Genomic DNA, 15,387 nt, shown 5'->3' with positions numbered 1-15,387 from the left:
TGTTACACTTTGCAGTGCCCCAACAGTGGTAAAAATGCATCCTGAGTTAAGGATGAAACTGAATGAAAAGGAGTTTGATTAGCCAGGGTCAACGTTGATTAGCCAACGTTCTTCACTGAGAGAGTGACTAGAACAAGCTCCCCAGCAAAGTGGTCATGGTACCAAGACTGTCAAGAGTTCAAGGAGCACCTGGACAATGCTCTAAGTCATATGGTTTAGTTTCAGGTAGTCCTCTGAGAAGCAGGCAGTTGGACTCCATGATACTTGTGGGTCCCTTCCAGCTTGAGATATTCTATGATCTCTGCCAGGAAGGCCTGCTCTACTCTCAGGAGCTTGCTGGTAACAGGCTCTAAGCCTGTCACAGGAACTTCCAAGTTTCCTTATCACTGAAGCTCAGCCACCCACAACTGTAGCTTCTCCATCTTGTGCATTTGCTTTAACACTCCTTCTCCTACAGCTCATGCCATGGTGACCTTCAGCTGCAACATGCAACCATGTGACCTTCAGCTGTGGCATCTTCTTGCATCAGATTAATGTTTTTCATCCCCACAGTGCTTATCAGCTGGTTTAGGAATGACAGAATGCTTAAGAGAAATGTAATTATTTATTCCTTATTTAGTGTTATATGTATGTTAAATATGGCCTTGGCTTTTCAGGGGCAGTGGCATTGCTATAGTTTTTGTCCAGTTCTAGCCTTTACTAAGCTTGGTAAGTTTAGATTGCTTTATTTACAGCATATGGATATTCCCTTGTCATTTACTGTTTTCACAAAGTTCTGTGCTTTTTCAAACATGCAAATAGAATGTAAGTCATCAGTTCAAAAATGTTTGTTCTGCCTAACACAGTCTTGTGTGCTCGCTTTTGCAGTGGATTACACTGTGCCATTTACACTGGCTGTGTCTCACAGTACTGTTTTCCTTTCTGAAAGAACTCACGTACCACCAGGTTTCTGGTACTTAGAACTAAAATTAGCAGATTTTCATTTTGAAATGAACAGCTGATGGACAACTTGGAGAAGTAACGCACCATCCTGGTACACTTAAAGAGTGTAAGTGAACAGCTGTGCAGATGCCCAAGTGGGACAGCAGGGGCTGATGGTATTAAATGTTGTGTGTCAGATAAGCAGTGTTAACCTATTATATCTGCTTGCATGTTGTGTTGACTTACTAGCATACAAAACTTTCCTCCAAGCTTCTAGTTATCGTAGTTTTTTTCAGGTTTACTACCAGCCAAAGATAGCCTCATGGTAGCTCATTTTGCTGTAGCAATTTGAACAGGTATTTCAGATACTGTGGTGGAAGAAGATACCATGTTTGATAGACATGGTGAACCTTCTAACTGCAGCATGAGTTACATGAAAGATTTGTGATTACCCTGTTCACCAAGCCCAGTAAGGCTTCTGCTGGGAGGTCTGGCAGAGAGAGCAGGAACAAGTATAGGATGTTTTCAATAGCGTTTCCAACACTGCCTCTGTTTCTTGCAGCCATTCCCTCACCTCACCCTTTTTTCTTCTCACGCTTATATGTGATACATTAATAGTTTGCACACACATATCCCAGTAACTTCCCCACTGGTATATTCAGCTGCATTTATACTTTTTTATTATATGAATACAATAATATCATAGACAACTATAACTGTGTTTCAGCTAGCGTTAGTAACTTTGAAGCAGATTTCTCAAACCACTGATTTAGTATTTTGCGTAATTACTCTGCCTTTTTACTAGAAATTATAAATAAAAAATCTTTCATAAGTGGTGATGCTGTAGCAGAAAATAAGCAATAAGCCTCAAATAGAAGCACTCACCACTGTCAATCCATCCTGGAATCATAATAATGTCTGCTGGTGTGGCCCTGAGAAAGCAGTATTGGGTTAGCAGTATTACTGAACTGGTTTGTCTGTACAATTTGGTAAATTCTGCTATTTGAATTGTTTTGCTAGAATGGCACCAAACAAAACAGAATGATATTGTATGTATGTGTTGCTTTTACCTTTGTTGCTGCTGCTCATATGTGCAAGCAGCTGGTGGGTTTTTGGGAAGCACAGTTTTGAGTATATCCTCCTTTCTTTGGCTTAAAGCACCCACATCAAGAATTTGACAACACCTTACACCTCAGATGATGGGTAAATGATACCTACCTACCTGCTAATATTTCTGGACTCTGCTTCCCAAAATCTGCTCTGTGGCTTGTTATCTACCACAGTTTAGTCAGAGATGTATAATGTGCCTTTTGGGTAGCAACTCCAGCAGCTGTACTTTGGCCCCTGGAATAAAACCATCTGTTACTCAGGCAATTGCTCTGCAATTAGCAGTATGCAAAGAACTGATAAAACAGTAGAATATCATGGATAAGCAAAGGACAGAGGATACAGAGAACACCCATTCTTCACAAAAGCTGAGTTCCTAGTGAATGCAGGTGGATTTCAGTGCTAACTTTGCTGGGCTGTTCTAGAGCAGTGTTGTTGATGCAACAGATGCGTTAACACCCGGTGAAAAAACAAAGTAAAAAAAATAAAAAGTGAAATCAGAATTATGCCATAAATAGAGGTAGATGGGAAAAGATAATTTGGAAAAAAGTAACGATCTTCTTACTGTTGGTTACAGGGTCATCTGTAGCAAACAGAACATGTTGCAGAAAGAATCTGTGGCTGAAGCCAAATAATAAGTGAAAAGAAAGAGAAAAACAAAGTCATACAAGATAGAGTGGGCATGTGAGATGCGTAGGTAACAATGCCAAACAGAAATTCTACATTTCCTAGCCCTAAGTGGCAATACCTCTCCCAGCTGCATATCCAGACTCTGTGCTTACATAGGAATTTGCTGCCTCTTCCTAGCTTTCTTAATCAAACCACAAGAAATCTGCTTGAGCTGAGCCATCTCCATGACTCCTGTCTGGAGCTTAAAACAAAATGCATAAGCGAATCTTCTCCTTCCTGCGAAAGGAGTATCCTCTGAGCAATTCCAGGTCTATGTGGGCCATGTTGTGGCTCAGTGTCATAAGAGCAGCCATGGGAGAATGTATTTTCATCTTGAGCACTGTGTGTAGTACCTAGTGTGTTTCTTCATGTTTGCTTCAAGTCCAGCTTGTTTACTTTGTGTAAAAAATGTAGCTGTTGTTTTTTATCTTGCTGACCTTAGAGGAACAAGAGCACACAGTTTGTATTTCTGAGCTAGAGCTGCACTGTGCAAGCATCCTGAAACGCACCTCCTGGAGTGTGTGGAAGACAACTACCTGACACAGCTGGTCAGTGAGCCACCTACAGAAGGTGCCCCACTGGACCTGGTGTTTGGAAACAGAAGAACTCATGAGTTATGTGATGGTTGAAAGTCACCTTGAGCGTAACAACCATGAAACGATCGAGTTTTCTACTCTTGGAGAAGGAGGAGGATCAGCAGAACTGCTGCTTCACACTTCCATAGGGCAGACTTTGACCTGTTCAGAAGTCTGGTTGGCAGAGTCCCTTGGGAGGCAGTGATGAAAGGCAAAGGAGTCCAGGAATACTTTTCGTTCTTCAAGAAGGAAATCTTAAAGCTGCAGGACCAGGCTATCCCCATGTGCTGAAAGACAAGCTGGGGGGGAAGAAGACCAGCCTGGCTGAACAGAGAGCTTTGGCTGAAACTCAGGAATAAAAGGAGAGTTTATAACCTTTGGAAGAAGGGGCAGGCTACTCAAAAGGACTAAAAGGATGTCATGAAGTTATGCAATCATAAAGTTAAAAGGGCCAAAGCTCAACTAGAGCTGTGCCTGGCTACTGCTGTAAAAGGCAACAAGAAATGTTTCTATAAATACAATAGCAATAGAAGGAGGGCTAAGGAGAATCTTCATCCGTTAGTGGATGCAGGGGGAAACACAGTCACAAAGGATGAGGAAAAGCCTGAGGTATTAAATGCCTTCTTTGCTTCAGTCTTTAATAGTTAGACCAGTTGTGCTCCAGGTACCCAGCCCCCTGATCCAGAAGGCAGGAATGGGGTGCAGAATGAAGCCCAGATAATCCAAGGGGAAACAGCTGGTGACCTGCTACACCACTTTGACACCCACAAGTCTATGGGGCCAGATGACATACACCCCAGGGTACTGAGAGAGCTGGCAGAGGTGCTTACCAAGGCTCTTTCAATTATTTATCAGCAGTCCTGGCCTAACCAGAGAGGTCCCAGATGACTGTAAGTTGGCAAATATGATACCCATCTACAAGAAGGGCCAGAAGGAGGATCTGGGGAATTACAGGTCTGTCAGTCTGACATTGGTGCCAGGAAAGTCATGGAATAGATCATCCTGAGTGCCATCACACAGCACATATAGGACAACCAAATGATCAGGCCGAATCGGCTTGGGTTTATGAAACGCTGGTCCTGTTTGACCAACCGGATCTCCTTCTGTGACAAGGTGACCTACTTAGGGAATGAGTGAAAGGCTGTGGATGTTGTGTACCTAGACTTTACTAAAGCCTTTCACACTGTTTTCCACAGCATGCTTCTGGAGAAAGTGGCAGCTCATAGCTTAAACAAGCACACTCTTTGGTGGGTAAAAAAATGGCTGGATGACTAGGTCACAGAATCACAGAATGTTCCAAAGAGTTGTGGTGAATGGGGTCAAATCCAGTTGGCGGTGAGTCGGGAGTGATGTTTCCCAGGGCTCAGTATTGGAGCCAGTTCTGTTTAATCTCTTTATCAATGATCTGGATGAGGGGATTGAGTGCACCTGTTTGCAGATGACACCAAGTTGTGTGGGAGTCTTTATCTGCTGGACAGTATGATGTTCAACAAGGCCAAGTGCTGGGTCCCGCACTTGGGTCACAACAACCCCAGGCAGTGCTACAGGCTCTGGAAAGAGTGGCTGAAAAGCTGCCTGGCAGAGAGAGATCTGGGGGTCTTGACTGACAGCTGGCTGAACATGAGCCAGCAGTGTGGCCAGGTGGCCAAAAAGGCTAACAGCATCTCAGCTTGTATCAGGAATAGTGTGGCCAGCAGGACTAGGGATTCATCATCACCCTGTACTTGATGCTGATGAGGCCCCACCTTGAATACTGTGTTCAGTTTTGGGCCCCTCACTACTAGAACAACATTGAGGTGCTGGAGAGAGTTCAGAGGAGGGGCAACAAAGATGGTGAAGGGTCTGGAAAACAAGTCATATAAGGAGCGGCTGAGGGAACTGGGGCTGTTTAGCCCAGAGGAGGCTGAGGGAAGACCTTGTCGCTGTCTACAGCTACCTGAAAGGACATTGTAGCATGGAGGTGTTGGTCCCTTCCCAAGTAGCAAGAGATAGAACATGAGGAAATGGCCTCAAGTTGTGCCAGGAAAGGTTCAGATTCAATGGTAGGAAAAATTTCTTCATGGAATGAGATGTGTAGCACTGGAAGTGGCTGTCCAGGGAAGTGGTTGAATCACCACCACTGGAGAACAGCAACAAAACTGGTGAGGGGTGTGGAGCACAAGTTTTATGAGGAACAGCTAAGGAAACGGGGGCTGTTTAGCCTGGAGAAAAGGAGGCTGAGGTAAGACCTTATTGCTGTCTGCAACTACCGGAAAGGAGGCTGTAGCATGGAGAGTGTTGGTCTCTTCTCCCATGTAGCACGTGACAAGACAAGAGGAAATGGCCTCAAGTTGCGCCAGAGGAAGTTTAAATTGAATGTTAGGGTGGGATATTTGGAGTGATGGTGTTTGTCATCTCAAGTAACTTTTATGCATGATGTTTTCCTGGAGATGGCTGAACACCTGCCTGCCGATGGGAAGTAATGAATTAATTCCTTGTTTTGCTTTGCTTGCATGAGTGGCTTTTGCTTTGTTTATTAGACTACCTTTATCTTAACACACAAGTGTTTTCACTTTTACCTTTCTGAATCTCTTCCCCCATCCTACCATGTGTGGAGTGAGTGAGCAGCTGTGTGAGGCTTAGTTACCAGCTGGAGAGTTGCATGCGAAGTGCAGGGTTTCTCCTGCTCTTCTGGCATCTCACAGCTACAGTGCAGCAGCATTTTCCCACAGTGTTAGACAGTAATGTACTGGGGTGAAAGCACATCTGATTTTAGTGAACTACTTCAACACCTGACTGTCCACTAGTGTTTACACAAACATTTAAGTTTTATTATAACTCTCTCAACTAAACAAAACCACTAAAAAGCCCAGAGAGTCTAGCTCAATAAGATCATTTGCAAAGTCCCATGTAAAATGAGAAATAATGCCTTAGGTACCAAAAACCTGCAAATTTTAACACTGCAAGTCACAAGCCTCAATAATGTCTTTACAGACAAAGCAGTGATGTTTTTTGGCTAGATAGACTAGAAAGTGGATGGAAAACTGCCTGGACTGCTATGCACTGAGTGCTGTCCTTAAATGTATGAAGTCCAGGTGGTAGCTGGATACTGGTGCCATTCCTCAGAGACTGATACTTGGCCCATTGTGCTTTAATATTCTTATCCTCCCAGAGAGGAATGCATCTCTGCTTAGCACTTGCCATAATTTATCAAATCTCTGGGGACAACAAGGGTAAAATATTCTCCTCCAGTTACAGCTTACTACAAGACGGTCATCAGACAATTTCAGCCCTGGATGAATGCTATCATATTCCCAGGCTGGTGATCTTGCATCTGCAGTCAAAACCATAAACATACTTATTACATTTATCATGACTCTTGAAAGAAGTCCAAGTTACAAAAAACTTGAAAAGGATCCCACAGCTGACAATGTCTTGAAACCTGCAGTTTTGAAAGGAAAAGTCTGACATTTTTAATGAGAAGCACTATGCTATTCGTATGCACCCATGCTTTAAAGTTGTACAGGCTTTAAAGCAGGTCAAAAGACAAATATATGTCATTATATGCATGGTTCATAAATGAGAAGATGAAATTCTCATAAATGAGAATACAGCTAGGTTAGGGAACAAACAGTGCAAGCTTCTGCTTTATGCAGAATAACTGGAGGCTTCCAGTGGGATTACAGCCTAGGGGTTTCAGAAAGCGCTTAGCGGACTCTTAGGTTGCGAGATCACATTCTGCTTAAATCCCATCTGAAGATGCACCAGGAGTCTGTTTCTCAGCTCCTTCTCAGAGCACCACAGCTCTGAGCAGCAGCATCATGTACATTGCAAAGGAACAGCTTACCAGCTCCCAGAGGATTTATAGCACATCTCCTAACTTGACATTCAGAAAATAAAATCGTAGTCTGAAACTACACCTTAGAAACCACCATCTTATTCAGCAGCAGCTTAGAATACTTAATCCACAAAGTAGCTGTTGTGAGACTGGAAATCACAAAGACAGGAAAAAAAAATCAATAATCAAATTAAACAAGTTTGAAATGACACAATCACATAGTGTAGGTCAAAAAGCTAGAAGATTTTTAAGAGATTTTTCTCTGAAGACACTGTCCTACAACTTCCATACTGTTTTGCTGCATGTCTCACAAAAGTTTTGATTTTATCCTCTATCTCAATAATTTACTGTGTTAGCATGTGTTTTCTGATTTCATGTTCTAAAAATAACCAAGATACTCCCTTTGAAAATGGGATCTGGAATCCTTAAATAATCCCCTTAACTCTTTTTGTCAAGCCTGAGAAAAACGATGTCAGAGTTGGGTCGCTAAAAGAACATACATTGTTATGAATTAGAGCACTTCCTAGAGTACTGGTGATAAAACGTAAACTTAAAATTATTCCAAATAATGAGCACATCTATCTTTTCATGTTAATGAAGGAAACAAAGTATAAGGATACATCCAGATGAGAAATGAACAGCAGCATACTTGCAACAAACACTGCTTGAGTCCTATTTCACCCTGTTCATAGCAGGTTTGGACTGAATATTATTTTAATCTTAGTCTAGATAAACTTTGAAGTGTAGATGCTTTACATGCCAAATGATAAGTATAAATAATATCCTAAAGCTGCTTTTCAGAGTGAGTAAATTCCTTTTTCAATGAAACAGCTACAGCCCTCGTCTGCAGCAGACCGCAGGAAATGTCCATCAGCTTCCCACAAGAGAGATGAAACAATTCATTGTACATCTTTCCTGCCAAAACCAGAGGAAAGATTGACCTTTAAGACATTACATGATGGACATGTAATTAACAAAAGACCACAATGATGTGGAAAATAGAAAAGTCTTGATCTGAATAAAAACAAAGGAGCAAAATTTCACAGTCAGAAAGTAAAATTTATTTCCCAACCCGAGGTATGGAAAAGGGTAATGACTTTCAGGCAGCGCCAAGCACTTGATCCTTGCAAACGCTGTAAACATCAGAACCCTTTTAAGATACTGTTTTAAGACAGTGGCAATACACATTAATTGACTCTCTCAGTGACTGAGCCATAAGTGTTCAAAGTACTTCCAAATTTTGTTCAATGACACTTATGTTTTATGAAAAAAAATCGATCAACAGGAGACATGGTTTTCAACACTGTTCCAGGCTCCTTCTTTGCAGTGGCATTAAGGCCACTGAAAGCACCTGGGCAGAGATGAAAATGGACAGTTTAGGGAGTCTGTCAGTGGAAGAACATGGCTATACTGTCAAGATTTTAAAGGTAAAACACCATGGGCAATTTTGCTGGACAGGGTATTTGAGTTTTGCCTCTTCACTGTCAAATCCACCAAAATCCTGGAGAAGTTAATTCTGTTACATTCTATTTTCCAACTTCATGGAACAAACTGTATTAGTTTTACTGGGGAAACACTACTCGCTCTGTATGCTTTTGAACTTCGTGCTCTTTGGATAGCAGGGAGATGCTGGATCCCACTGTTGCCAAGGAATTACACAATCGAGCACAACCCCAAGTAAGCAACTCTCATACCTCAAAAAGCACCCCTCTATCAGATGAGAACAAAGTCAGGCAGCAGAAGACAACTGCAAATGCTGGCTACAGAGCACATGCACAGTATTGCCTGGCAGTTCTCCACACATCCTGCAGCTGCCTTTCAGAGCTCGTCTGACTATTTTCCCAGCACACTGCTATACTGTTCGTGGTGGCAACTCTTAGAAAAGGGATTATTAAAAGGTATCTGGGTGAAATGCAATGACCAGTGTTGCCGTGGCAGGGTCCCCTCCACCTTTATTTGGCTTTGTGGCTGTCCCCCAATAATAAACTCTTTGTCTTAATCCTGCCAAAGGTCACTTAAGGATAAAATATCGGGTCAAAGCTAAAAGGAGATCCAAGCAGATCATGTTAACCCACCTTTAAAGTACCAAAACCCAGATATTTTTTCAGAATGCCTGAGAGAGAAAGATCACCAGGTACATCAATATGGAAAAGCTTCCGAATTTGACAGGTATGTGATGTTCTATGCCTGGCAGATGTCCTGCCACAGCACTTACACCCAACAGTGTCTGAAAGGAGAGACCAGCTACATTGTGTAGGTGTTATGGTCTAGGGATATAAGCATGATAAGCTTTGCAAAAAGAAGAAAGCTGTATTGAAATAACTGATAGAGCTAGAAAAAAGCATCAGACAAACTTTAAGGCACAAAAGGCCATCTTCAGAGTTGAAAGAGAAACCCATGTTTCTACTCATGGTAGAAAGTCCTGCTCTTACTTACACACCACATTTTATTTAAAAGAAAAGCAGGAGAAAACAAAATTTACAGCACTTCTCAAGGCACCTTTTTTAAGCTGGTCTTCTAGTGGTTTCTGTAGAATGGACTGAAGGATTGTCATGAAATGTTTATAATGGTTCAATATGTGCTCAAATGAGAAAGGTAGTGGATGCCACTGTTCTAACAGATGCCTGGTCTCCCACATTCCCTTCTCAATTTCTTTGTATTGCTGAGAGGAGAAAGTCAAATTCTCCAATTAGTAAAGACACTGACATTAATGGATTCTTCCAGCTCCCACACACCGCAGTGCAAGGACGGCTCCATCACTAGAGGTAAACATGTGGGCCATAATGGGCAAATCTTGCTGTGTTCAGTCTGCCTATTAGCCTGCTCATTAGCTTCTCCTTATAGTGGAGCAAAGGACTACCCCACAGATTGAGAACCCAGCAGTTATGGTTTAAACAGGGCCTTCCAAGACAGTCCAAGATGGGAATGAGCTTAACTTGGCTAGGACCCTTTGTGAGAATGCTAACAATGGCAAAATTAAACCACAAAGTTTTTAAAGCAATCCAAAGAGTAAAATCCAACCTCTTCCACATAAAGTCTCTCCAAAACCATGAAGAGCAGCTTCCCATGTAGAGGTGTGTTGCTAGCACACACAGCAGAATGGTAGGGCCTTATCACTCATGACAATGCAAACTCTCAAGTTTGCTAAGTTTCAAGGATGTAGAAACACACCATAGGCCTTCTCATGAAGAATGGCATCCTTTGGCTTGTGTCAGGGTATAAGCACATGACAACACACCCTTCCCAAGGAAAGTGAAGATCATTAGGAAAGAGACATCTATCTACAGGCAAAAAGAAAAACACTGTCCCCTCCAGTAAAATGATGGCTATTGCTGAGTGTGACTAGGATCTCTTGCAATTAAATAAATGCAACAATGTAGCCTTCCTCCTAAGCTTCCCAAAATGGCTGCCTTTCCTCAGACCTTCATATTACCCTGCACAAGGAAAGAACTGCTACACTGTTTTTCTTCAAGATTAAGAGACAAACATAATTCTGTTCCATATATGCTTAAAATTAACATGAATTTTATACAAAGCTGGAATCAATGTAACAGCAGGAACACCTGACAGCTCAAAAATCAGGAGCCAAACTAGTTCACCAAAATACCAACAAAATTATTAAAAAGCAGTTAGAATGATGCTGCTTACATACACAAGGATTTACAAAGGAGACCTCTAGAGCAATTTACCAGGAACTATGAGGGTAGGAGGTAGAAAGAGACCGTACACTACCACCTCCAGCAACTGAACAGGATCACTGTGCTGTTGTATTTGTCTGATTCTACATGAGAATGTCTCCAGGGCTGTAAACTTTTGTTGACAGGACTGCAACTGCTGATCGTGTGCTTCAAGGACTTGCCAAGTTTTTTCATCAATTAAGTTTTTTGCCAGACTTTCCTCTTCCTGAAGTAGTAATTGTAGCTCAACCAGTTTGCCTGATAGCTGCCTTTTGCTCATAATGGCATGCATCTATGGATAAAGGAGAAGAATACCCCCGCTCATACTCAACAAACCATAAACAGTTCAGGAATGTCTCTCCCTGGCTTTCAACGTTACATCTCAGTTGAATTTTACTGATTTGCTTCATCTTCTGGAGAAGGGGGTGTTAAGGGAGTGCAGCCATGATTTACCTGCTGATGTGCAGGATGGAAAAGCTTGAGGGCAGATTCCAAGATTATTGTTTATGCAGAAAACACTGTTTTCAGCTGGAATGTAACAGCACCAGGTACTAACTGCTACAAGCAGCAGACCTGGTCCTTTGGTAGCAACACTTTGCTCATCTTTAAAGCAAGCTAGGAGAAGAGAGCTGCTAGGAAAATAAAGCCTCCAAACCAAACTGACATCAAACCACAATGTCCCAAACCTCTACAGAGTCCCCTCCAACTGTTACTGACATTTCTGTAACAGAGATGCTTAGAAATGCACCTTGAGGCAAAAGCCATTTCATGTTCTATAAATGAGGTGGAGCTTCACACACATTTCCATTCTATAAGACAGAATCAATAAAACTGTTCTTGCATTTACTTAACTCTGAAGTCAGACTATTCAATAATGTAGCTCAGTGCAAGTGAAGCCAGAATAGCTGTGGCGATTTACTATTCCTCTGCACAAAAATTTCAACATTGTTCTTCCAGAGATGTCTGTCTGATCAGGGAGTCAGGGCCAAGCCTTTGGAGACTCTTTCCCTCTTCTCTCACTTTGATGGTAGTATGTTTTGACAGATACAAGGAATACTTTGTTTTCCTGAGAAGCAGCAGATGCCTGGGTCTTTGAATAGCTACAGAGAAAGCAAAATGTCTGTCCTTGGAAAATGACCATGTAGTGGAGAAGGAAACCACACTTTACCTTCAGATCATTAGCAGCCTGCTCTATTCCAGCTTCTTGCTCTTTTCTTTCTTCTAGATCCTTCAAATATAATGCCATCAGTTCCTACACAGCAACAAAATACAATATTGTTTCATAACATCATTTGTAAAAAACAGAAATCATTATCTAACTTGCTTTCCATATAGGGGAGTATGTCACTGAAGCACTCAGTTTATGAGGCTTACTAAAACACTAGTGAGGAAACATAAAGATGTCAACATTTCACCTGCTCCTGGCCGTTTCACTGATAAGATTCAGAGAGTTGTGCAAATTAATACCACCTTCATAAGGAATAGGGAAACCTATGGTGAAAAAAACATTTTCATATTTAAATCTATGGCACTGTGCATTTCAAGACTACATTCTCATGCATTAAGCAGCTGAAGGGCAGCTAGACAAGTACTTCTATTGAGAGGATCAGCTGGAGGCTGATCCAGTGAATATTCAGGCTGCTTCCCAGTGTACAACATAGTAATGGGAAATACTCCACTATGACTACACTGATGCTGTAGTCTGAATGCCTGCAATATTATTATCTTGGCTGGTAATCATAGTATATGTGATACCTGTGGTGTGCCCTGAGATACACTGAGCAGCACAGCACAGTTAATGTTCTGTTGTGTCTAGCCCCACAACTTCCCACCTGCTGCCCTCTGAGATTGGCTGTCCTCTGTCCAGCAGGTTGAACAGTCTTGGTGCATTTGGTGGTGCATTTCTGTCATTAGTACCATAAAAGATTCAAGCAATGCTGTTCCATGCTCTCATTGCACCAGTATTATAACAGATGCTTTCAGTAAATATCAGATAAGCTAGCTCCAGAGCCGTGTCACTTTGTGCACTTTATTCTGGCTCAAATCAGGTTGCCATAGTACAATACCTGCATCTACACACTGTACCAGCGAAGGGAATGCAAACACTGTAGTTAAGTTTCCAGTGGCAAAAGGAGCTGGATGCTGCACACCAGCATGCAGGAACATTGCTCTGAGTTGCTCTGACTTCTTCAATGGTCCTTCTCTTGTGCTGCTGTTTGCTTGTGGCCTAGTATACTCCCCTCTGCCCTTGCACTGCTTTCTAACATAAAATGCAATGAAGTGCCAGAGAAATTTAGCGTGACTTGTGCATCTGCACACAATCTGTGGGAATTAGGAAACTTCCTTGTAACACTGCTCCAAAATACCAAAGAAGCAGTGGGAGGAAGCTCTCTGAAATTGCGAAAGGAAAAAAAAAAAAAAAAAGAAAAAAAAAAGGAAAAAAAAAGAAAGAAAGAAAGAAAGAAAGAAAGAAAGAAAGAAAGAAAGAAAGGAAGAATGAATGAATGAATGAATGAATGAAAAAAAAAAAAAGCTCCTGAACATCAGACCTCTGTGTTACTACTTTTTAAAGCCTCCCAAAGTTAGCACCACAGCATGCAGACCTCAGCAAGCCTCCTGGCAGGCTCCTTGGAGTAAAACAGAGCACGAGCGGGAAGTATTGGGCAAGCTTGCAAAGCCTCCTGGGGCTGCTTCACGGACACCTCTATGGACTGTGATGAATAAAAAAACTTAGGGAAGAACCCTGGCTGTGGCTGGGATGGAGTTAATTTTCCTCATAGCAGTTTGTACGTGTTTTAGATGTGACTACACTGTGAGTGCATAAAATGTTAGGAGGGGACAGAAGCAGAGAGATGACCCAAACTAACCAAAGAGATATTCCATGCCATATAACATCATGCTCAGCAACAAAACAGAGAGGAGGGGGTTTCAGTGGGTTGAACACCTGGACATCTTTTGTTCAGGACCTGGTTGGGCATTCGTGTACATACGGAAGGTGGTGAGTGACTACCTCTGCATCACTCGTGTTGTTCACTTTCTCTCCTCTTCCACTTTTGTTTATTAAACTATTTTTATCTCAGCCCCTGAGCTTTCTTGGTTTTAGTCTTCCTTTCCTCTTCCCCTGTCCCACTGGGCAAGTGAGACGGAGTAAGCAGGCAGCTTTCCTGCCTAAAGAGGTTAACTCACAACCACCCATACACCGCATCCCCAGGGAGTTAATAGAGAACATGCTCGGTCCTGCTGCATGTGACTGACAGTCAATGTCACCTCCCCATTGACCCTTGATTTACACTCCTGTTACATGTGCGCTTGGAGTGTGACTGGATAACTCTCTCCTTCTCATGCACATGTCCCTGTGCGGTGACAGCATACTGACCCCTGTCCATGTGGGATTTACAAAGTCATCTTGTCAAAGCAAAGAAACTTTGTTCTGCTAGGCAGTACAGCCTACAAAATTGATGTGACAACAAAACCTGAGCTCCTCAAGCTGCTTGTAAGGCAAGCAAAGCAAGGATGAAGATACTTTGCCTAGATCACTAATACAGCTGCCACCATTTCACCCTGGCAAAAGAAAACCCCACTGTACAAGTCCCAGAAGTGAGGAAGAAACCGGCAAAGGACACAAACAAAACAGGAAGATCTTTGCTCCGTGTCTCGTGCCGCCTCCCCCTCCAGCTCCTGGATATACCCCAGTCCCATCTCCCCACTCTGCTGCAGTTGGTATAGCAGAAAATGTCCACGCCGCGGCAAACCCGCAGCAAGATTCGGCAGCCCCGGACGCCCAAGGCTTCGCAGGAGGCACAGACCGGGCCAGACCGGACCAGGCCGGGCATCCGTCGGGAAAACCGTCCGTTGCCCGTTCGCGGCGCTTACCTGGTTGTGGCGGACGCCGTGGGTCATCAGGTGGATGCCATGTCCGCGGTGGGGACCCAGGGTCCGGCAGAGGGCGCAGACGCAGCAGCCGCAGTCCTCGTAAAACCACTCCAGTGTCCGCCCCGCGTGGACGCCACAAACCCGTGCCCTCGGGGCCAGGGACCGCGGTTTCTCCTGCTTCATGGTGGTGCCGGCTGTGAGTCGGGCGGGGATGGCGAGCTCCGAAAGGCAAGCGGTGGCTGCGCCTGGAGCAGCGAGATGCGTATGGCCCGCGGGCGCGCAGGGGAAGTGGTGCCCATGGCTCACGGCCTCGTCGTGCCGCTTCCGAGAGGGCGGGCAGTGGAGCGGATCCGACGCTGAGCCCCACGGCGACAGCGGTGGGTTATGCCCTGATTCAGCGCTCCGGGCCCGGCAGTAGGTGTTGGCAAGAACTACACCCGACTCCAGGTGCGCATGGGAGGGGCAGAACCAGTGCTGCGGGAGCTGAACGGACAGGCAGCTGCCTCCGTCTGGTACATGGTCTGGAAAATGGACTGTTCTGTGGAATTTTGGCTGCGTCAATGAGGAATGCCCTCAATTTTATAGCTAAGCAAAGCACTTAATCCGATGCAATAAAGGAACAATTTGTCTTCACGGTATTCCTTTGATGTTTTTCAATTATATTTTTTTTTTCCTGTGTAATGTCTCATTTATAGAAGTCAAAATAAAATGCTCACTCTTACAGAGATTGCATACTTCCTTTCTTGGG

General features: G+C 43.4%; 1 protein-coding gene across 1 annotated transcript; it reads right to left on the bottom strand.

Annotated features, from left to right (window-relative positions):
• Window positions 1-5,174: 5,174 nt before the first annotated feature.
• On the bottom strand, window positions 5,175-15,152 carry TRIM14 (tripartite motif containing 14). Its single transcript, XM_013367694.3, has 6 exons — window positions 14,640-15,152; window positions 11,935-12,018; window positions 10,825-11,058; window positions 9,589-9,751; window positions 8,342-8,440; window positions 5,175-6,585 (listed from the first exon to the last, which is right to left on the bottom strand). Exons 1-6 carry the CDS (start codon window positions 14,820-14,822, stop codon window positions 6,374-6,376), a joined length of 975 nt encoding a protein of 324 aa, XP_013223148.2. The 5' UTR covers window positions 14,823-15,152; the 3' UTR covers window positions 5,175-6,373.
• Window positions 15,153-15,387: the final 235 nt, after the last annotated feature.

Source organism: Columba livia, chromosome Z (genome assembly GCF_036013475.1).
Source record: "Columba livia isolate bColLiv1 breed racing homer chromosome Z, bColLiv1.pat.W.v2, whole genome shotgun sequence".
Lineage (NCBI taxonomy): Eukaryota > Metazoa > Chordata > Aves > Columbiformes > Columbidae > Columba > Columba livia.
The sequence above is the reverse complement of the archived record's forward strand: the minus strand, read 5'-3'. Positions and strand labels throughout refer to the sequence as shown.

Excerpts from the sequence above, each read along its gene's own strand:
- TRIM14 (XM_013367694.3), bottom strand. The coding sequence starts at position 14,822 with ATGAAGCAGGAGAAACCGCGGTCCCTGGCCCCGAGGGCACGGGTTTGT. Across the intron at positions 11,059-11,934 it reads AGGCTGCTAATGATCTGAAG|ATGCATGCCATTATGAGCAA; the intron begins GTAAAGTGTGGT and ends CTTTATCCATAG. Across the intron at positions 8,441-9,588 it reads AGAAGACCAGCTTAAAAAAG|GTGCTTTCAGTGGCCTTAAT; the intron begins GTGCCTTGAGAA and ends ATCTCTGCCCAG.